This window comes from Rhinolophus ferrumequinum, chromosome 13, assembly GCF_004115265.2.
Source record: "Rhinolophus ferrumequinum isolate MPI-CBG mRhiFer1 chromosome 13, mRhiFer1_v1.p, whole genome shotgun sequence".
Classification (NCBI taxonomy): domain Eukaryota; kingdom Metazoa; phylum Chordata; class Mammalia; order Chiroptera; family Rhinolophidae; genus Rhinolophus; species Rhinolophus ferrumequinum.
Window position 1 is genome coordinate 9,078,924 of NC_046296.1, and position 22,985 is coordinate 9,101,908.

General features: G+C 46.1%; 1 protein-coding gene and 1 non-coding gene across 2 annotated transcripts in view; both read right to left on the minus strand.

Annotated features, from left to right (window-relative positions):
• TCF7L1 (transcription factor 7 like 1) overlaps positions 1 to 22,778 on the minus strand; it is a 155,095-nt gene extending 132,317 nt beyond the window's left edge. The window contains exons 1-3 of the mRNA XM_033125566.1: positions 22,322 to 22,778; positions 22,176 to 22,239; positions 21,827 to 21,954 (exon numbers count right to left, since the gene is read on the minus strand). Of these exons, the coding sequence (XP_032981457.1) occupies positions 21,827 to 21,954; positions 22,176 to 22,239; positions 22,322 to 22,558 (429 nt within the window). The 5' untranslated portion in view covers positions 22,559 to 22,778. The remainder of the gene's footprint in view (positions 1 to 21,826; positions 21,955 to 22,175; positions 22,240 to 22,321) is intronic.
• On the minus strand, positions 6,740 to 6,813 carry TRNAK-CUU (transfer RNA lysine (anticodon CUU)). The gene has a single exon. It is a non-coding gene; the product is annotated as a tRNA-Lys (tRNA).
• Positions 22,779 to 22,985: the final 207 nt, after the last annotated feature.

Here is a 22,985-nt window from a genome sequence, read left to right on the forward strand (position 1 = left end):
GGCAAAGGGAGACAGTGAGACCTCGACAGCCACCCCTTGTTTTACTCCAATTAAACAGGAATGATTTGTGGGTTCTCGCTGTGCTTTACAAACGATCTTCTGGAACAAAATTAAGCCTCTCAACGTTTTTTTTTAAAAAAAAAAAAAGATGAACCAAGACTTACAAAATAAAAGACGGGCTCAAATGCATTGTCAAGAGTTTCCTATGTACTTTTTTCCAACTCCTCTTTCTCCCTTGGACAATCTCCGGCTTACGGTTATTATTATAGACAGCATTCCTTGAAACTTAGAATTCATCTGCTTTTTCCTATCATACATAATTTTGAAGCACTGGGCTGAGAGACACGTTTTTGCTATGAGCAGGACAACAGGGATGGACAGATAAAAAATACTAAACTGTAGACACCGCTGAGTGGTGGGGAGGAAGAGCTCTGGGTTGGCGCTGACCATCCGTAGTGAAGGAATTCTAGGGTCGGTGTCCGAGTTCAGCACAATTAGAGTAAGAGGCAAAGGAGAGTGGATTTGACTTCTATTTGTTTATCTTACACTAATAGGTACGAATACAATTTCTAGGAAGATGCATATATCGTGGCCAACAAATCCTTGGGGCGAGTTGGAGGACAGAGCCATGGTTACCGGGGAAGAACTGGGAGAAAGGGCATGACGACAGAGGGGCGGCACAGAAAGTTTTAGGGACTGTAGTGGTGGTTACACGGATTTCTATGTTAAAAGTTATAAAACTGTATACCAAAAAAGAGTCAATTTTCCTGTATGTTAATGTTTTTCAGATTTGAAAAAAAAAAAAAAACAACAAAGTTCGTTAGGTAGAGGGAGAAAAGTGCTGGCTGGAAAGAGGACGCGGTGGCTAACGCCATTCCTCTCTTATGTGACAGTGTCCCAGGGCTCCACCGGGGCTCCCTCGGCAAAGCTCTCCTTGGGCCAACGGGCTCCGAAACCCAGAGAACCAAGTGACCAGCAGTCAGAGAACCTTGGGACGAGTGAGCTGAGACAACAGAGATGCTTTGGGAGGAAGCTGAACCCCCTAAGCAGCAGAGGGGACAAGTGAGCAAAGAAGGATGTTGTGAGGGGCAGAAGGAAAGTGGCGAGTGTGGCAGGAAGAGGCTGCCAGGGCGGTGAGACCAGCAGGATATTTGGTTCAGGACCAGCTGCTGCAAGGGGGCCTGGAAGAGCCAGATGTCACACTGCTCCCTAAACATCCCCTTCATCAAGACGTCTATGGGCCTTGGGCCAAGAAGGCCTGAATATGGTCTTTCATTTCTTCAGGGCTCCTCCCATCTCTGGTGTCAAAGGGCCCATCCCCCAAGAAGGCCAGGGCCAGGCAGTGTATGGGAAGTAGTAGGAATGGTCCCACCTGTCTCCCTTCACGCCACACCAGGTCCTCCAGAGTGCAGGCAGCTAGAGACGTACAGATGCCCCTTGTGGTCTCCAGGTTTGTTCTGGAAAGGACACCACCGGGCAGCAGACAATGACCAACACGTAAGAAGAGAAAAGACAAAGCAGGGCGGGCATATGCCTGCCTGGCTCCTTACTGACCCGAGCTGCCAACAGCTAGACCTACCGAGCTCAGGATGAGCCTCACAAGGGGCAAAGCATGTCTCTGGATGACAACAGAGGTGCAGACCGTGCTCCTGAAGGTTCTGTGATTGGCCTAAGGTGCTCTGGGAGTCAGGGCAGCTCCAGGAGAACAGGAGGCCACCCGTGGGCCATGCGAAAGGACAACGGAGCTAGAAGAAGCTGCAGAGGCTGCAGAAAAGCCAGGAAGAGTTTCCTGTCTTGAGCGCCAGTCTCTCTCATTCCAGGAATCCCCTCTTCCTGAAGCTAGAGCCTGCTGCTATTTATTTATACAAGGCTGAACCCCACCTTCCAGGGCACTGCGAAGCCCTCCTCCACCACAAAGCCCGATTGTGCTTTCACATCCTCACAGCCAACTCTGAGACAGAAACTTGCCTGAGGGAAGACAATTTGTACCAGAGATGGAAACAGTCAGATTTAAAGGCCCGATTCTTTAATAACGGAGACCTTTGTTAGGGTGGGAACAACCTTCTAAGGACAGTCAGAAAGGCCTGGCAGGGGTTCCAGCCTGTCTCGGTGCCAGAAGGCCCTTCTGCAGGTGAGCTGTGGCTATTTGGTTTTGGACAATTTCCAAAGAAGCAGGCCTTACCACAGGACCGACTGAGAGATAAATTAACATGCTATTCTGCTCAATTATCCACTTAAAGAGAGGTATAATAACATTTTATTAAAGCAGGACACGAGGATGAAAGATACATCCATGGTAGAAAACCCCACAATTTTTTTTTCCCAAGAGGAGACAGGGAACTTTATTATCCCCCAAAACTAATCTAGCCTAAATTATAGTGATTTTGGCAATTCAAATACAATTTTTCTCAGAACTTGCAATGTGGGCTTTCTCTCTGCTCTCGTACCTCCCTCAGCAAAAGGTTTGGTCAGACATTACTTTCAACAGGCTCCTACCTCCCCACAACAAAATACATCTCAAAAGTGCTAAAACATCCCACGGGAAAGTTGGGACCTCAAAGTTCTGGGCAGGTTTCAGCTGCACACGGAGTCATGCAACAGTCTTCTAGACACAAAACCCAACAGGGCAGAGAGGTAGAGGGTAAAGGACTGCCCATGTTCTAACGTGCCCATGCCAGAGGGGACAAGGACACAGATGACGTCCGCTCGCTGGTCAGTGCCTGGGGTTTGGCTACAGGAGCCGGAGGTCTGGACTAGGCTGAGGGTGGCTCTGGGCTGATGTTGTGGGCCGTACCCCACTTTCCGCCAGCTCTCCAGCCACTGCCCCTGCCTTCTGCTCACACAGCCAGCACTTACCTGGCTGGGGGCTGGTTCCCTCTTTCTACTTGGGAGTATCTAAAACTGACCTCCCAGGAGGCGACTGCACCTCCCCTCCTTCCCGTGGAATGATCACTTTCCTCCGGGTCCTCCATTGCTCATTCTGACAGGAGTCCCCAGCCTCTCTCCATCCCAGAAGGCACCTCTGAAAGCCAGGCCCGCAGTCTGTACAAATGGTAATTCTTACTAATTGCCCCTCACCTCTTACTAAGTCCAAAACCTCCCCTGAGCAGGGAAGGAGGGAGGAAAGACCGGGAGGCAGGAAGCCAGTCAGGGTCTCTCCTGTACTGGCTACCCCTGGGCCCATGTAGCCGGTTTGCCACCACGACTTGCCACCACCGCCACCACCAACCCTTCCCCCACCGCCAGGCCAGAGGGCGCGGGACTGGAAACTCTGCAGGTGCTATAGCTCTGGGCTTCTTAGAGACAAAGATCTGGCATTATCAACCATTTCCAAAATGGAGCCTCAGAACGCAACTACTAAAAGGAACCACCAGGGTCACCCAGTGCAGCGTCTTCACCTATGCAGGCCATGTCCCTTAGGCTCACGCAAGCTGTCAGCGTGGCCCAGGGGGAGATGGCACACGTGGTAAGAGTTGGGCAAATCTGGGTTCTAAGTCTGTCCCTGACCTGGATTGCTGAGTGACCTAGGCACAGATTGCCTCTGGAATGAAGCAGGAATAACTACAGTCCCCACCTCGTTCTGAGGATTAAATGAGTTAACATATATAATACTCCTCTGGGACACAGAGAAACAAAGAACAAAATTATCATTGCAAAAAGCACTGTTCAGAGAAAAGAGAGACTCAGGCTGGTTATGTTTCTCGCCAGCTCCGTGATGTTTGGAACTCTTCAGTTCTCTGGGCCTTACTTTCCTCAATTGTAACCAAAATCCAAGACAGACACACACACACACAGACACACACAGACACAGACACACACACACACACGGAATAATATCATGATGCGTACTTTGACAGAAGGGAGAGGTAAGCAGAGTGAGAACAGAGGAACTTAATTTCTGTGTACAGAGCCCTTGCAATGTGCTCATGGAAACTTTACAGGGATTGAGACTACAAACATACACAGTACTTTTGAGCTTCTTTACCTCTGTAAAACGGTTACTGTGCTCGTAAAGACTGCGTGCAGACTTCATTTGGCTTCTACATACAGGGTCCCATTTAGTGCCGAAACCTGCCAGGCCCCGGGCTCCCAGCTCTAGTCAAGAATGTGCTGGGGAACTCGGCCCAGGGGAGAACACAGGGGGGTTCTGTGTGCTCCCTCCCCAATACTCCAACACTCGCCTGGAGCACGCCTGAAGAGAAGGGAGCCAGGGAGCTGCACTGGGCAGCAGGCCATTGGGGGGTCCTTCCTAAGAAGAGGGCATTTTGCCAAACTTGTTAGCAGATTTGACTAAACTTCTATTTTCCCAGTTCAGAAGAGCTAGGGGCTTGGTGAACGAGGCTTGTGCACACTGAGAGGAGACTAGAGGTACGTACCTACCCACCTTGCTCACCTAAGTAAAAATGACGAATAATCAGAAAAATGGAACACAGAGCTCAACGGGAGGAGGGGACATGAATGTCTGCTTTGAAGAGAGGTCTGTTTACCCCATCTTCTAAAAACAAGAATCCTGAACTCCCTTTCTACCTCATTATGACTTCTTTAACATTTGTTTTTAATTTATCCAAGATCATAATCTTCACTGAAGACCACAGATGAGCCAAACTTGAACTTAAAAACCAAGCTGGGCCTTTTGTTCTGCCTGCGTTAATGAGCGCACAAAGGGGCATCTGATTTCCCCCTCCCCCAACAGTCTCTGACACTAGTTCCTATTTATGTAGAACGGGCTACTGCCGGGCCTCTGGGTAATGGCACAAAGACAGGTATCGGCAAATTAAGGTTCTAATACTGGCTGGTTCCCTGTGGACCATTGCGAAAAGTTATTTCCAGCACTGAGCCTCATCTTTAAACACATTGACAGTTCCCTGCTAGCTGGATGCACTGAGGAAATTAAGTAGAATTATGAAGATCTACGGAATTCTAATTATTCACATTGAAGATGAAGTATCAAGAGGAGGGTGGTACCACAGACCAACATATGGTTCCCAAGGTGGGTTTTGCGGAACTCTAAAGCCCACGAAATGCTACTTGGAAACAAAGGGTTCTAGGGCTCCTTCACCACCACCCCCAACAAAGATTTATTGAGGACCTTCAATATGCCTGGTGCTAAGCATACAACAGGAACAAAACTGACCCTCTCCCTGCCTTCTTCAGCGAGTTTCAGACCAGAGGAAACAGAGTGTGTAGCAGTTCACTATTAGGCCACATATTTACCAGCAGTGAAATGAACTCACATACAGGGAGCACAGAATTTGCAGCAGGGAACTGCATCTAAGGCTGGGAGGCAGGGAGTGTGAAGGGAGACTTCTGCATGGAGTGGGGGGCGTGGGGTGGAGGGTAGTATTCTAAACACAAGGAAAGCCTTGGTCAAGTAAGACTGAGGGATCCTGTACAACACACTCTCCTCTACGAGATTCATGACACATGCTGGTATGTGAAAGGCCCGAGAAGCCCTGCAGAAATGAAGCCTGGGATGTCCTACCTATTAACATCCCAAGGATGTTACTCTGGAAATGCTGATAGAGGCACTATTGTTCTCACAGCCTATAAGAAACTTCTGTATAAAACAAAAGCTCTTGTTCATATAACTGGAAAACTATCATGTGTCGTCTCAGAACAGCCAAAATACCTTGGAGTTGCTAATGCAATTCTAAAGTATTTTCCTTGGCACAGGCCTATGAAAACATATGGCTTCCACATCTCCCAGTATCACAGATGAAACAAAGTCCACAGCTACAAACTAGTAGGCCATATGCAAAGTTCTACCTCTAGCACAGATATCTGCTTTATTTGTAAAAGGATGCACAAGTCTCAATACTGGCATGGACTGAGAAAACTTTCATAAAAAGTAAAATAAAAATGATCAACCACCAATGATGAGCTTATCCAAGATTATACCCTGAAAGATACCAGAAGTGAACAATGATTTCCCTTGTTAGCCTAAAAGTGTCCAGGAGAAAGACAGGATTTAGTTATTTTTACATACTGTGCATAAAAAGGGGGGGATGTGAATAAATAATAAATATTCACATATGTGCAGATTTTATTTTATTTTTTTTAAGATTTCTTTTTTTTATTGGGGAAGGGGAACAGGACTTTATTGGGGAACAGCGTGTACTTCCAGGACTTTTTCCAAGTCAAGTTGTTGTCCTTTCCATCTTAGTTGTGGAGGGCACAGTCCAGCTCCAGGTCCAGTTGCCGTTATTAGTTGCAGGGGGCGCAGTCCACCATCCCTGTGGCAACCTTGTGGTTGAGAGCCCGCACTCCAACCAACTGAGCCATCCGGGAGCTCAGCGGCAGCTCAACTCAAGGTGCCATGCTCAATCTTAGTTGTAGGGGGCAGAGCTCAGCATTCCTTGCGGGAGTTGAGGAGTCAAACTGGCAACCTTGTGGTTGAGAGCCCACTGGCCCATGTGGGAATCAAACCGGCAGCCTTCGGTGTTAGGAGCACGGAGCTCCAACCGCCTGAGCCACCGGGCTGGCCACATATGTGCAGATTTTAGATGCAAGGCGCTGTGCTAGGGGCGATGGTAAGCAAAAAGGAAATATAACAGTCTGGGTCCTTAAGAATATGGATCCCAGAAAACTAGAAATCCAAAACTGAATACAGAGGGTGCCAAAAAAATTTGTATATACATTATTATTTTTTTTAACTTTTATTTATTTTAAATGTTTTTCCAGGACCCATCAGATCCAAGTCAAGTAGTTTCAATCTAGTTGTGGAGGGCACAGTTCACAGTGGCCAATGTGGGGATCGAACCAGCAACCTTGTTGTTAAGAGCACCATGCTCTAACCAACTGAGCTAACCGGCCGCCCCTACACATTTTAAGAAAGGAAAACTATATAAAAATTGTAATACTCAATATATACCGATAACAAAAGATGAATACAAGTCACATTTGATTTCTGCAATGACAAGAGGTGCTCAAAGTGGTTACCATCAGCGTCCAGATACTTCTGATTATGGCGAACTACTGCTTAAGTAACATTGACCAAAGTGTCCACTTGCATACATTTTTTTGGCACCCCCGGTGTAAGTCAGTGCCCAGGGAATGGTACAGTGTAGAGACCCAATTCTGCAGGGGCTAGGGAGGTCCTGAAAACCCAGGGCCCTAATGCTGATAATGCGTTTACCTTAACAAAGCTCCTACTGTGTGCCAGCACTGTTTTACATGCTTGTGCACAACCTTACTTAATCTTTGCAGCTGTGAGGTAGGTCCTACGAAGATATCAAAATATGGCCTCAGACTCAGCATTCAATGGAAATCTGTTACTCAGCTACGGCTTCAATCTTGAGAAGGCCTGAACTTCTGCCTGATCAATGACCATGTGGTCACAGAGGTGACCAACCTATCTAATTAATATAATGAACGTGAGAAATAGGGAAATGAAGCGTGTTTGATCTGTTGTCATGATCTGAATATGTGTTTTCAAAAATAGTGAAGCAGTTCACATGTAACTTGAATGGAAATCTCCTTTTGAGTTTTATCTGTTGAAATGTCATCGGCTGGCAAAAGTATATGTGTGTATTTTATTGAAAGGATAAAATATAAACATGAAAGATTAATTTTATATAGAAAGCCATCGTAATGTGCAACTACGCTTATCAAATAAATAGGATTATTATCGTGTTTCCCCGAAAATAAGACCTAGCCAGACCATCAACTCTAATGTGTCTTTTGGAGCAAAAATTAATATAAGACCCAGTCTTATATTACTATAAGACTGAGTATAATAGAATATAATAAATACAATGTAATATAATATAGTATAATATAATATAATACCAGGTCTTATATTAATTTTTGCTCCAAAAGACACTTTAGAGCTGATCGTCCGGCTAGGTCTTATTTTCGGGAAAACATGGTACTAGCAGTAACAGTACATTAAAAAAAAGAACATTAGATATTTTTAGAGCAAATAACTATTAAATGTTTTTAAATTACAATAGGCATATGATATTTTACAGTTGACTCTTGAACAATGCAGGTTTGAACTGCGTGGGTCCACTTATTTGCAGGTCTGCGTATAAGTAGACCTGCGCAGTTCAACCTTGTGTGGTTCAAGTGTGCATTATACTTCTAAACTCTCTGGAATTGCTTGGTGTACTTATAACAGTAAACAGAGTAACACTTAGGAGCTATATATGCACTCTTAGTGTTCAGACTATGGTCTCTAAGTAACACAGTTCACTAAATGGAATCAGAGCTCCTTCTAGAAATGGCTGACTCCAGGTCTGGGACAGGAAATACACAAGATGAGCCTGGAACATCCTGCCATTCCAGGAAGCAGGGGAGCATCGAAGAACACGAGGGCTCTGGCAAAAGGACTGGGAACCAACTTGAAGAGGCTCCCAGTGACTAAAGATGGGGCAATTTGAGGAGCAATAAGGATATTAATTATAAATGGATTGAAATACACCAAACTGATTTAAATCCATGAGTTTACAATGATATTTGAAAAAATAACTTTTCTGGTCACCTTTGCGGGATGATATGAAACCAAGTGAAAACTGGTAAATAAAGGGAAAGAAGCAAGCATTTAAATTGCTTTACCCGTATGTGCTACAGCAGAGGTCAGAAAACTTTTCTTATAAAGAGTCCAATTTTTTCTAGCCCTGTAGGCCATATATATACAACCATGTTTCCCCGAAAATAAGATCTAGCCAGACAATCAGCTCTAACGCATCTTTTGGAGCAAAAGTTAATATAAGACCTGGTATTATATTATATTAGATGCGGTCTTAGAGTAAAATAAGACTGGATCTTATATTAATTTTTGCTCCAAAAGACGTGCTCGAGCTGATTGTCTGGCTAGATCTTATTTTCGGGAAACACGGTATATGGCCCCATCACAACTACTCAATTCAGCCCTTGTAGTGCAAAAGAAACCACAGGCTTATGCAAATCAATGAGCTGGGCTGTGTCCCAATAAAACTTTATTTACAAAAGTAGTGGGTTTGGATTAAGCCTGTGAACCTTAGTTTGCTGACCTCTGATCTAAGGTAACTAATAGTTGATAAGGGGTAGTTTCTCTTTTTAAAAATACTATAGACTATTACCATTTTTGAAATTGTTAATGAAGAAATGGATGTGGGTGATGAGCACTGGTGGCTGCTAATATCACAGAGACAACCAGACGTTAAGTGTCTCATCATGTAAGGACAACATCTATGAAAGAGTCTTGTGAAAATAAATTAAAAAGGAGAGAGAAAGAAAGAAGCTTGAAGCTCGATCAAAAACTCTAAATCCAGCTAAAATTTTCAAGAACTACAGGGGACAGAAAAACATGTTAAAAGACACCATGGGGTTGCATTCAACAAAATCCAGATGGTGAGAAACTCCACAGGAGTCATCAGATAAAAAACTGAAAACCTAATTAGGAAGTTCTTTACATCCTATTTAGAATAGGATGTAAACCTCAACACAGAATGTCAACCTCAATACTTCCCAAGATTTCAAAATCATGTACCATAATTTCTTGATAAATCATCTCTGATCCAGACATAATAAAGACTATAAAAACTATAAAAAGACTATAAAAACTATTTAAAAAAAAAATGAGGGACCAAAATAATCTTGTTCCTTTTATCTTATTTAGTATTCACAAATAGGCTATAGAACGTCACAGATGCAATCTAGCAACTTACAGAACTGAGAAAAGTATTGTTCCTGCACTACAATGTCCAACTTTAAAAATGTGACCATCATTTTGGACACTGCCACATAAATAATTGTTTCTGGCAAAAAACATGAAAGGATAATAAAACCAGTGGGTGAAAGTTTGGTGAGAAATGAGATATTTGTATAGTCACAAAGTATCTCCCCCACAAGATACTTATTAATTACAAAGAGGATAACATAGTATCGTTCTTGCAGAAACCTAACCGATACAATTTTAACCAAGTGATCAAAACTAACATCACCTGTAACGGGACCATAGGGAGCACCTCCTGAAGAGAAGCACCGGGAAGAGCATCGCAACACTGCATCAAGTGTGCAGTGTTCTTGCCCCAAATATACAAGTTGAACCTACTCATGAAGAAACAACTAAAAGAAAGAAAAAAAAAAGAAGAATTCAAGGTCCTTCTACAAAATAAATGGTTGGTAATATTCAAAAGTCAAGAACACAAGGGACACAGCCATACTGAAGAACTGTTCCAGGCTGAAGAAAACTAAAGAGACAACTAAGTACAACACATGACCTTGGACTCATCCCAGACCACACCCCCCACCAAAATTTTTTTCGTGTTTTCTTTTTGCTACAAAAGACAATTGGCAAAATAAGGTCTATAAATGAGACAATAGGACTACCTCTGTGTTCATTTCCTGGTTTTGATAACTGTATTGTGGTGGATATCCTTGGTTTTAGGACATACTCACACACATGAAGTTATCTAGGAGTAAAGGGGCATTGTGTCTGCAACTTATTCTCAAATGGCTCAGAAAAAAGTCATAAAAGGACAGAAAGATAAAGGAAATGTAGTCAATGTTAACATTTTGGGAAATCTGGAGAAAATTACATGGGAATTCTTCATACTATTTTGCATCTTTTTTTTGTGTCTGAAATTATTCCAAAATAAAAAGTTAACCTAATTTTAATTTATATACAGCTGACCCTTAAAGATGGGTTTGAACTGCACGTCCACTTACATGCAGATTTTTTAAAATAAATACAGCTAGCCCTTTTTATCTGTGGGTTTCACATCTGAGGATTCACCCAACCACATATCAAAAACAGTATTTTCACATTCTGATCTGCTGTTGCGAAGGACTGAATATAGTTAAGTTTTGGGGGAGTAAAAAGTTATACCTGGATTTTTGATTGTGTGGGGATCAGTGCCCCTAATCCCTGTATTGTTCAAGGGTCAACTGTAAATAAATGCCACATATAGGAATTAATTGTATGTATATCATCCTGTTGATAGCCATTTGATTAAGAACTCGCACAAACTGGCAGTTCTGTTAAAGTGATATGTAAGTCTTTGCAAAGGGAATTGATAACCATGTAAATTTGAAACCTGCACTAAGTACTGAAGTTGATGTACTAATTACATCACTTGTGTTTCAGCATTTTTGGTCTCCCCTGACTATATACCATTCAATCATTTCCTATAAAAATATTATAAAATACCTCAAGAAAATATCCACTTACTAAATATTGGTTAAATTTTTTTGGCCACTAACCATCTTAAAGTTGTAATACCATACATTATTTTAATGACATTTCTCATTTAGTTTTATATCCCAGAGATTCATTCTATGATGCTGATATTGAGTTTTAGCCTTGGAACAAATCCTAGTTTTAAAACGCAGTCCATTCAGCCGCAATGTTAATTCAGGGACCCTAATACTAACATTACCCGCCTTCTGCCGAAGAGGGCCCTAGGGCGCAGGGGCACAGAGCCAGACCACAGACAGGCTGACATGCAGGCCAGGCCAACCATGGCCAAACCCAAGGCCCAGACCCCTTAGCCATACTGGCACCCCAAGGGAAAAGGGGTGGCCTGGCGGTGGAGTATGTCCTTCCAACCCTCAAGCCTTGGGCTTCTCTTCACACATGTTCCCGTCTCCTCTCTTTCAGGGCGATGACAGAGGAACTGCTTATTAAGAGGCTCTCCCCAACTCCAGACTCTGACCGGCCCAGGCCCTTCCTGCATTAACTCTCCTTAGGAGGGCCAGGGAACACCCCTGTGGAGATTATTTACTTCCCACTCCAAAGTTTCAGCACCACTGTTTCTCTCCCTGACAAGCATTTCAAAACAGAAAAGCTTATGTTGTGACGTAGAAGTATAAAGTGTTTTTTTAATTTCACGTCTCTCTAATATCCCTCCTATACCTCTCCTCTATGCATCCCACCCTAGGAAACAGTTTAAACAGATAATAATTAATTAAGCAATAACTGTATCCAATTTCCATATAAAATAATATTCATACTTGTACGAGAAAGTGGGGCTGGTCAGGAGTCGGAAGTAGGCAACAGACCAAGTCAACACATGCACATAATAATATTAGATATCATGGTATCTAAGAAACCAAACTTACCACCTCAAGATGTCAGAAGAAAAACACGAGGGAAATTGGAGGGAAAAAATAGATTAAATGGAGTTGAAGAGTACAGCAAAGCAAAGAAAAATTAAAACTACAATGATCACCATCTCTGAAACTCTTAAGAGACCAGACATTAAAGGTCTGACTCTACCCCAGTGACGATTAAAAGTGTCTCTTAAGTGAAAGGGCTGGAAATGCCATCTCAAAGAGTGAATACAGATGTCATTCATCACTGGTCTTTTACTGTACTTCCATACACCATTTCTTTGTCTCTTGCTCCAAATGGCACTTTCACATTCATGTAGCTGTCGACTTTCAGCAGAAGAGAAATCGCAGCATTGCAGCCAGAATAATGGCTCTGGAGAAGTGACTCCAGGCCCCTCGCTTTCTCTCAGTCTCAGTTTCCTCGTGGATAAAACAAGGATTGTAATATCAGCCGTGTAAGTGTTCAGTGTGGCAACAGTTATCAACGGTGTGACACAGTGCCCTAGAATACTGCAGGTGCCTACACGGCTCTTTTTTAAATAATGATGTTTAAATATTCATGCTGTCAACATTCAACAAATGTCTGTGAATCACTTACCATGGGTCAGGTGTTACAGTTTATTAATAAAGAAGCATTGTGAGGTGCGTTTTTTCTGTAGCACTGCTTTCTGCCAGGCTTGCTGTGGACCTCCCTAAAGTAGTGGACAGGTTACTGCTCCACGGAGCAGCTGAGCTCTAGCCCTCTTCCCATCATTCATGACTGTTTGATCTGGGGCAAGTCCATGATCTCCAGGCCTGTGCTCTTCCCCATTGGGGTGGGCTGGATGGTCCCCTTTCCAGCTCTGAGGGATACAGGGTAGTCATACTGGGTCCTTGCACAGACTCTCAGGGAGAAACACCCAACCCACCCCCAGAAGGTATGTGTTATAAATCCAACTGATTTTAATGATCCTGATATATATATTCTTTTTGGAATTTATGGTCAAGAGTATAGTTCCAAACATCAGAAATCACTACTGCCAACAAATCTGGATTTGTGAATTGATCGGCTTTTAATACTACTCGTTCCTACTTCTTTTGTTTTTCTTTCTTATCATCAGATCCATCTATTTCTTAATCACGGTTATTATTGCTCATATTTACACCTTTCTGACTTTTCACCACACATTTTCTATAGACATTCCTACAAATGGCCCTATCCACTTTATGAGGTATAAGACAATTATCTCACCAAGATTTAGCACTTTGCAATACCCAGATTTCTAGGAGGGCTTAGCTAGGACCCTAAATACCTCTCCTCAACCATACGCAGAAGCCCTCTTATTAATCTTCCCACCATGCTTATTGTTTTCAGAAAGAGACCACCTGGGAGATAATTTGGGAAGTGAAGGAAAAAGCACTGAATGATCCGATTCCTTTCCTAATTTCAAACCGCCTACACACACACACACACACACACACACACACACACACACACACAAGCAGGGGGAGACTAAAACATTCTCTGCATAAACATTTAGTATTTATTTCTTTAATAGTCAATTTACTGAAATAGTTCCAGATGATTGGAACTGATTTTTGAATTAGAGCACTTTTAAAAATCAACCAATTTATAAAATATTTTGTAAAATGAACAATAAGGAAACAATATTTGCACACTTGGTTCACCAGGGCTTGGTTTGTTAACCCAACTATGTTGTAATCCAAATTGCAGGGGTAACGAGCCAGTTTACACCGCCTGCCTTCTACCACACTAAAGATACACTTATGTACTCTTCCAACCCTCACCAATTTCAACAAGGAAAAACGGTCCCCAAGTGCAAAAAAGTGTTAGTAGATCACCACGTTTTCCTCTGCAACAAGGTAATGTGGTGGTGGTGAAGTTCCTGGGGCCACCCCCTAAAGGTTGTTTCCCTCCTCTGGAGTACAGTACTGAAGGAACAACTTAAACCGCAGTCACTCACTCACTTCTACAACTGTTTATTTGGGAAGGTTCATTTCCAGGTCCACTTTGTAAAGTCGGAACAAATCTACCCACCCTCCACCTCAACCGATAACTCGAATCAGGATTTCTGACCTGGAAAGCAAAGGTCAGCTGCCCTTCTCCCCAGAGGAGGAGGAGCTGGTTATGTCGGGCATTTGTGTCAAGTCACAAGGGTGGAATGCGAAGACCTAGACTTTGGACTCACAATCAAGTTCAAATCTTTGCACTGTCAATTACCAGTAGTGTGACCTTCAACAAGATACTTGACCTCTACAAGTCTGTCTGCATGACAGTGAAATGGGAATAACAAGTACCGACTTCCTAGCAGGTCAGAAGCTATGAAAAATATCAAGGTTTTAGTAGCCATTGCTAAGTGCTTTCCAAATAGCATGGGACTGTGAACACCCTTCAAGAACAGCAAACGAGAGCACCCACGTTACCATACATTTGCCAGCACTGCAAAGTCTTAGCAAGACAAAATCTTTGTTGACTTGGTGGGCCAAAAATGATTCTTGTCTTCGTTAGCATTTTTTGACTACCTGGGAGGCTGAACATAGTTTCACGTATTTGGTATAGTCATTTGCAGTTTCTTCTTTTGCGAATTTGTTGTTTATATTTCTTATATGTGAACACATGGGACCTTGCTCCTCCTCTGGAGAGAAACCGATTCCTAAAATGCTGTACCAGTGAGAGCGTGAGTGTGAGCTCACTGTCTGTCCTGAGGACTCCAGCTAACGAGAGTTATCACCCTCATCACTTCCACAAAAACTCCTCAAAAGGCCATGTTTAAGAAAATACTTTTATAATTTTCAAACTCTGAAGTGTATTTCATAACTAAACGTTCATTTTTCCCCTGAAAACCTGGAGATTATACCCACAAAGAAAAGGAAAGATTTAGGATTCTGAAATGTATTTGAGAACCTTAAAGGTGTCTGTCAACTGAGGTCACGCCGAGCGTCTCCAACACCTGAGAGTCTCAGAAAGCAGCTGTGCAGGACCCCGCGGTGTCCACGGGGCAGCTCGGAATGGGGGCTGGTCACCCTCATGCCCTTTGTGTTCCCTTCATTTCCGAGTGCCAAGGTTTTGGAAACTGCATTTATTTCATTGTTCCCTAAATCCAATCCAGCTTGAGAGAAAATAATAAAACATGGGACATATAAAAACCTCCTCCAAAAATACATTATTAGATTAGACAATTTGAGGCAGTTCCCTACACGCTTTTACGTGGTCCATCCTTTCCCATCCCCAATTACTTATCACATCCCAGTATCTGCCCTTGACGGCAAATGCGTCGTTTTCTGATTCCCATCTCCATCCCCCTTCAAAATCGGCAAGTTCCACAATGAAAAGAGGGTAATTTTCCCCAGTATTTCATATCTTTGAATCAATGCACAAACGTTTCATTATTTAACATGTACCTAAAAGGTTCCCAACATTCTGAGTTTTATAATGGGGGTAGAAAGAAAGGGCCTGTAATCTTCCTGCTGTGGACAAAATTCCAAAACCTTGGTTATATCGGGAATCTCAAAGCCATCTAGCCATCCAATGCACACACACCCCAATTTCTGCCAACTCCACCTCTGCATTTTTCTATATCCTCATCTTCAATTCTTGAGGTAATCTGCAAAATTGGGAGAACACCGCATGCTGTCAAGCATCCTCCATCAATGAAAGTAGATGACAGCCTTCTTCCCAAAATTCTCGGTCCCATCTCTTCTTCCTATCTTTTTCCCCAGTCACCTTCTAACCTACCGTACTGCCCCTACAGAGAAGCTCGCCCTCCAGCATCCTAAATATGCTTTCCCGAAGCCTGTGGCTCTTCCCTTCCCCCTTCATGCCACAGCCAAAAAATGGTTGTCTGGAGTCTGGTTTTCCAGCATCTTCCAGGTTATTGTAGAACAGAAAGTGAGATGTGTACGGTACAGAGGGGTAGAAAGAGGAGCCTGCTCGCCGCTGCGGGAGTCTCATCGGGGGTTCTGGCTGAGGGCTGAGGGCTGAGAGATGGGACACACCCAAGACCAGCCCAGGGCACAGGGCCTCTTGGCAACCAGTTAGGAAGCCGTAAGCTGGTGTCTCTACCTCCCTATTTTTATCACCACCACTTGCCTGGAGTACTTGTCTGTGGGCACCGATCACTTCCTAATGAAGGAATTCCCAAAGCTCCTCTTGACTCGCCCATCTTCTTTTCCCCTCTCTCTGTGGCATCTGACACTGAGAATACCCCTGCCTTCTCTTTTCCCTCTAGCTCCCATGATGTCACAGTACCTCAGCTCTCCTCCCACTTTGGCCAGTACTCCTTTCCATGCTCCCTCTTTCTCTGCTCCGAGCATCCTCTCCTCTTCTTCTCTTGCTCCCTCGCATCATCCAGTTGCTGTCGTTTCAACTGTTCCCTCAATATCCCCTCCAACCCAATGTGTCTCCAACGAAACTCAGCAGTTTCTCCAAATAAGAGCCTCTCACAGACTGTGGGCTCTGCTACGCCAAGACAGTCAGCGAGCATCTGCCCATCACTGGGGAGGTAAAGATGGCGGGTCAGGGCCATACCTATATACGTCATTCCCCCAGGTCACCCAGGCTCAGACACCAAGAATTGAGTGTGACATCAGCCACCTTCTGCCTCCAATACCACCCTTCCCTGCACGAATTCAACCAACCAGCCCCGTCTCTCCCATCCTTTCCATTTGGATACTCTTAAGCCCTTTTCACCTCATCCCTGGACTCCTGTCAATCTAACCATTCTAGCTCCTTCCAGGTCCTCTCCCATCAATCACTATTACCTTTCTATGCACATGTATGAGTCACATCACTTCCCAGCATAACATTTGATGGTTTTCTGCTGCTTCTTGAATAAGACCAGATTCCTTCACTGGCATTCAAGGTCTGGCCCCTTACCCTTCCATGCAAATGGAGTAACTTGCATTATCCTAAGTAGCCCTGAACTTTTTTTCTTCCTTCATGCCTCTGCTCTCACTGTGCTAGCTTCAACTTCAAGATGAAGATGAAAGATGACTTCTACTTTTCCCTCTAAGCACCTCTGTAGTGTTTACATTTTTTTATTATTAACAAGAGTTACTTTGAATTAAAGAATGACTGAGTTTCAGGGACTAGTTTAAAACAACTTCCTCTACCTGCCTTCCTGGATCATGCCAGCCCAAAACAATTTTTCTATTCTCTTTTTCTCAAAATTCTTCTCTGGCCTTTATGGACTGTTAACACAGACTTCCTATTACAGTGGTTTGTGCTGACATGACTTCTTCCTAACTCCGTTTTTAAACCTTTTAGGGTGAAGTTAGGTCTAATTCATCCCGTTTTCCACAGTGCCTTAGCCATTGCCCACAATGGGTCCTCAATAAACATCAGGTGAAGTCGAGGAGTTACGACTTCATCTTAAGGATGCCAATCTAAGTTTCCCCAGTTTAGCAAGTAAAAGCTGGCTCTAAATTGGAATGTATGTAGGAGCTTTGCATGATAGATTTTTCCCAATAAGTTAATCATTTAAATTCTTTTTTATGCCACAATTTTTTTAACATTGCATATCACTATAAAGGTTGCAACTCTCTGTTGAAGGTTAGATTCTGTGTGTGTGTGTGTGTGTGTGCGCTAGCCTATTTTCTCTTCAAGAATCCATAGAAGTGAGATCAATAAAGAATGACACCAACCTATAACTTTCTAAAATTATAATGAAGCAAGCAGGTAGTCCCTGCCAGATCCGCCAATCCAAAACAAAAAACAAACAAAAAAGACTGACAGGATTTGTCACCAATTGTCACCCCAGCAATCCAAGTGCCAAAACTTCTACAACGCAGGCAGGGCCCTCGCAAAAGCTTGTTCCATGTGAAAAGCCCTCATTAAACCCTGAGTTATATTTAGAAAAAAAATGGAACAGAAGTTATATTTAGATGAAATGACTTAAAAGAATTTTACCAAAAGCAGCATGTTTATACCGATCTCCCAAAAGAAAAGGTTTTACTTAGCTTTTACATACAACTCCTAAAAACAGACAACTTTTCTACACATACACCAAGATTTCTGCTTGTATTTTTTGTGTCAGAAAGGAATCAGAAGCACCCAGCATATTGGCAAAACTGCCCACGGGGAAGCAGTGGGATACAGAGGACTTGAAAACACGTTTAGAGAACAAAACAATTTCATACAGAAACTTGAGCTGAGTCGGTGTGAGAAAGGTGTGAGCAGCACGGTACTTGAGCTGTGGGAGAGCAGCTCTTAAATTTATAGATTGGACACCAAAACTAGAGGTTTCCTCAGCAATCTACCTAGAAGTGGGGTTCTTTTCCAAAATGTCATTAGCAATCAAACTGTGGTCACAAACCACTCTCCATCACTTTGTAGCTAGCTCTCTGAACCACGGTCAACATTTTCTTTTTGGCTTTTATTACTCAACTATTTTTGACATCCACTTTCTTCTGTGTTGACTTACATTTTCCTAACAAAATTCTAGTCAACAGCACCAAGGTGGTTTAGTAAACTTGTGAAGCCTTTGCAGGAATCAATGTATCATTCCGGGGTAACTATTTGAAGGAGTAAAAGATGGTTTGTGACAGTTATTCCTCTTCACAGGCCACAGGGTCCCCAGGGCTCCAGATGGGAATGAATCACAGCTTGGAGGCTTGGCACACACCCCAGGTTAAGGGGACCTCTTCTCTAAAAAGCCTCAGGAAGAGGCCACTTCCCAGCCTTCCAGCCAAACCAGAGTGGAGGGCAAAGGTAATGCCCAGGGAGACGGCCGACAGCAGGACTGGCTAGCCCCAGCCCCCAGTTGTCCCAGCAGGAAGTATGCCAGTGGTGAGGGTGTTGCAGCCCTGCTGCTTGCTATGTTTCTAGGGTCAATTAACACCCTGAAAACATTCCAGCCAATCCCCACTTTTGCTTCTGGCTTGGTATTTCCAGAAAGTGTTAGCACAGCAGAGAACTGAGGTCACCCAATTTTATACCACTTATAGGCCTTCGAGCAGCAAAGCCTAAGGCTGTAAAATTTAGAAGTGAAACAAAAACAGACCTAGGACGCCAAAAGAGAGGCCAGATTATGTATTCCAGGCACCACGCACCCCCACCTCCCACCAGGTTCCTCTACCACCTATCTATCTACATTCATTTAACCCAGCTGGGACCTGAACAGCGGGCCTACAGTTTGCCTACAGTAAAAATTACATTAATTCCATTAACATAATCATCCAGAGGAAAGCATCATTTCAGTCCTATACTCCAGACAATTGCTTAAGGGTTTCCTCATTTGCTTTCCTAATAGCCTGATGTCCAAGGGTAGGGTCAAAAGGCAGGTTCTACTAAGCGGTCTGAACTGCAGGAAACATCCCTGGTCCGTCTGTATCAATGAACTCTGTAAGCAGGCAGGAGCTTAAGGGGCACCAGGGAGACAAGATGTGCCGTAATTCCCCCAAAATAAGACCCAGCCAGACAGTCAGCTCTAATGCGTCTTTTGGAGCAAAAATTAATATAAGAAACGGTATTATATTATATTATATTATATTATAAGATCCGGTCTTACAGTAAAATAAGACCCGATCTTATAGTAAAATAAGACAGGATCTTATATTAATTTTTGCTCCAAAACACGCATTAGAGCTGATTGTCTGGCTAGGTGTTATTTTCGGGAAAACACGGTAGGTATGAGAGTGAACCATGACATACCAACTCCCTTATAAAGTGTCAACAGAGAGAGGGTGAGTGTCAGGCTTGAAACAGGGAGGGCAACCTGGGCCAGGGCAGGGAACAGCTGCAGGGATGAACAGGCAGTCAGAGGCATGCAGGGGGAAAAGGTCGGCTTCCCCAAGGAGGGCTCTGAAAATTCCACACAGGTCTGGCTTTAGTAATCAGGAAATCCTTAGTACCAAAAAGAAGCCACCTCTGGAAGTTTTCAGGCAAAGGAATACGTAAGATGGTAGAAAGAAGGAAGGGTATTAGAAGGTGGTAAAAGAAAGGGGGGGCCTGACACACAAAATCTGTCCCACTGGGGGGGGGGGGAGGAAGGGGAGGGGCCCAGCAGATGAAGACAGGCAGTCAGAGTCACCATTCAAAGAGCAAGAATCCAAACGCCCTAATGAGAAACAGGTAGGAGAAGAACAGCCCACTGGAGGGAAATAATTGGTCTTATTTGGGACATGTCTGGTGACTTTATCTGCACCAAGACCCGGATCAGTGCTCATTCACAGATGTTAACGCCTCCCAGACTCCTCTTTCCAGACATCTAATGGGGAATGGGAAAATGAGACTTTGGAAGCATAAACCCTCTCACACACACTACATTACAGGAACCCTACCAACACTTGCAGAAGTGAGCTACATCTGCAGACACAGTTGGAGCTCTGAACACCTAAACAAATTGCTGCAGCTTGTTCGAGTATTGCTCAACTTTTACTTGCACCTTTTTTCTTTTAATCTGAACGAGAAAAAGCAACAGCTTATATGCAGGACTTCTTGGGATGCTCCAAAGCACGGCAAAAGCAGCAGGTCTTCCCTGCTTGAACAGTGAGAGGGCTGTGTGGTCCTGCTCCCCTCTCCGTTTGTCAGAGTCCCCCACCTCTACTCCCACATCCCAACTGGCCAGGAGAGCACACCACTGGCCAGACTCACAGCAGATGCCTCCGCTCTCCACCGACAGTGACAGCAGGGATCATCCATTCATCAACCAGCGCTTCTCAGGCGGCCCTTTAATTATGATCATCACTGAAGGACAGCTTGTGCATAAAGTGAGTTTGTCCGGCCCAGTTCCTAAAGCGCCAACACCTCCGGCCTCCAATCAAGCAGGAACTGGCCGGCACTGGGAAGCTGGGCGGGAAGCAGAGACCCACTACAGTGCGCGCCGTGCCCAAGGGGCAGCACGCAAGAGCCTGGCACACAGTTGACAGGCGCTCACCCAAGATCTGCCATCAGACCCAGCACCAGGGCAGGGGGTCCTGGGGTGGGGTAGCTGCTCAGGGGACACAAAAGCCTAGCCAGCCGCGGGCTGCGCCCCTAGCGACGCGGGGGGCAGGAGTTCAGAGCCAGGGATGGGGGAGATGGAATCCGCCCTCATTTGCACGTCGTCTGGGGCCCAGTCAATTTGCTTAATCATGGCTCTAAATGCCAGCGCGCAGCACACAATGCGCGCCCATTAACAGGTTTAAAGTGTCGCAGCGCTCGCTTTAAATAAGAAAAGTTGGCAACAAAGGGGAATAAAGCCAAGTTCCTCAACTTGAAGAATGCCGCGAGTTGCCCTCGAAATCGTCTCCGCGAGTTTAAAAATCCCAAGCTCCACAGAAAAGTTGAGGCCCCCGCGCAAGGACTGAGGGTGGGGAGAGAGGGGTGTGAATAACCCGCCATGAATACTGGGTTTCTTAGGAACCGACTCGCAGCCGCCCCGTGAAACTCAGGTCGGAGGGCATCGTCGCCAACCCAGCTCCCCCGGCCCACTGCCCAACTGCCAGGAAAAGCTGACCCACTTCCAGGAAGGAAAGCCGAATCCCCTCCTCCCTGCCCCCCAAAGCCGGCACAAATCCAAGTTTTCCTTTCGCGCGAGCAAAGAATTTTGGAAGCCAAGAGAAACCCCAGAAGTGGACCCGAAAGTCTCTCCCCGCAAAAGGGGCAGAATTTAAAGGAACGTTACTTTCATCCAAGCACTGGCCAGCGCAGCCTAACGCTCGGGCGCCACAGAGTCGTTCAACTCCGCAAACAAGTTCTGCCGGGGATCCTCCCGGGACGGCCCCACCCCCCACCCCGTCGCCGAGCCCCGGGGCGCATCCCGCCGGCCGGGCCTCCCACCCGCCCCGGCGCAGCTGGACAGGCGCTCACCGTGCGCGCTCCTCCGGGAGACAGGGGTCCGTTGGGGAGGTACGGGCTGCTCAGGTCCGGGATCATCAGGAATGGGTACCCAGGGTACGGGGGGCCCTTAAAGAACGTGCCGTCCTGGGGCCTTCTCACTGCGGACAAGACCAAGACGGGGTGAGATCCGGCCCCCGCGACAACACCGCAGCAGGGGCCCCAGGACCCGAGCGCCCCCCACACGCGCCCCAGGACCGCTGCCGCCGAGAGGGGCGGACAGCAGGGGCAGCGCCACGAGAGCGCGAACCGGGGGCGGCCCCAACAGCGGCGCCGAGCACCGCGGGGCCCGGGAACGGGGGCTGCCCGGGCCGGCACGTACCTTCGGTGAAATAGTCCCGCGGCTTCTGGAAGGCGTCCCGAGCGGGCTGCGGGCGCCTCTCCGCCTGCAGAGGAGACACAAAGGCGAGGGCGGGTGAGCGGGCGCCGAGCCGGGGTCCTCGGGGTCGGCCGCCGGAGCCTCCTTACCTCTGAGTCCGAGCTGCTGCTCTGGTTCTCTGATTCGTTGACCAGGGACGACTTGACCTCGTCCAGATCCCGCTGCGCCGAGGCGCTGTCGCTACTCGGCTCCTGCTCCTCGCCCCCTTCGTCCTGGAAGGGGATCAGCTCGTCGTTCGCCCCGAGGTCGTCCCCTCCGCTGGTCGCCCCGGTGCCCGAGCTGCCGCCGCTGCCTCCCCCGCCGCCGCCGCCGCCGAGCTGGGGCATGGTGGGGCCGCGGGCCGGGGCCGCCGCACTGCGAGCCCCGCGCCGCCCGCGCCCGGCCCGGCGCCCCTCCCTCCCGCTCGCCCGGCTGCTCCGCTCGCCGCCGCGGCGGCCGCAGCAACAAAGTTTGACAGGGCGTGGCCCGGCGGGAAGCGGAGCCGGCACCGCCGGGCCGAGCGGGGGCGGCTCGGCTCGGGCCCCTCCGGCAGCGCGGAGGCCAGGGCTCCCCAACTCTCCGCTGCCGCCTGCTCCGCCGGGGCGTCCCAGCGCCTGGCCCGCCGGGGAGGGGCAAGCGGGGCAGGAAGGAGGGCCCGCGGGGCTGAGCAGGGGGGCCGGAGGGAGGAGCCCGGCTGCAAGCTGACACCCGCGCGCTGCGCGGAGCCCCGCCAGCCCCGGCGCACACACACTCACTCGCATTTACACTCGCACA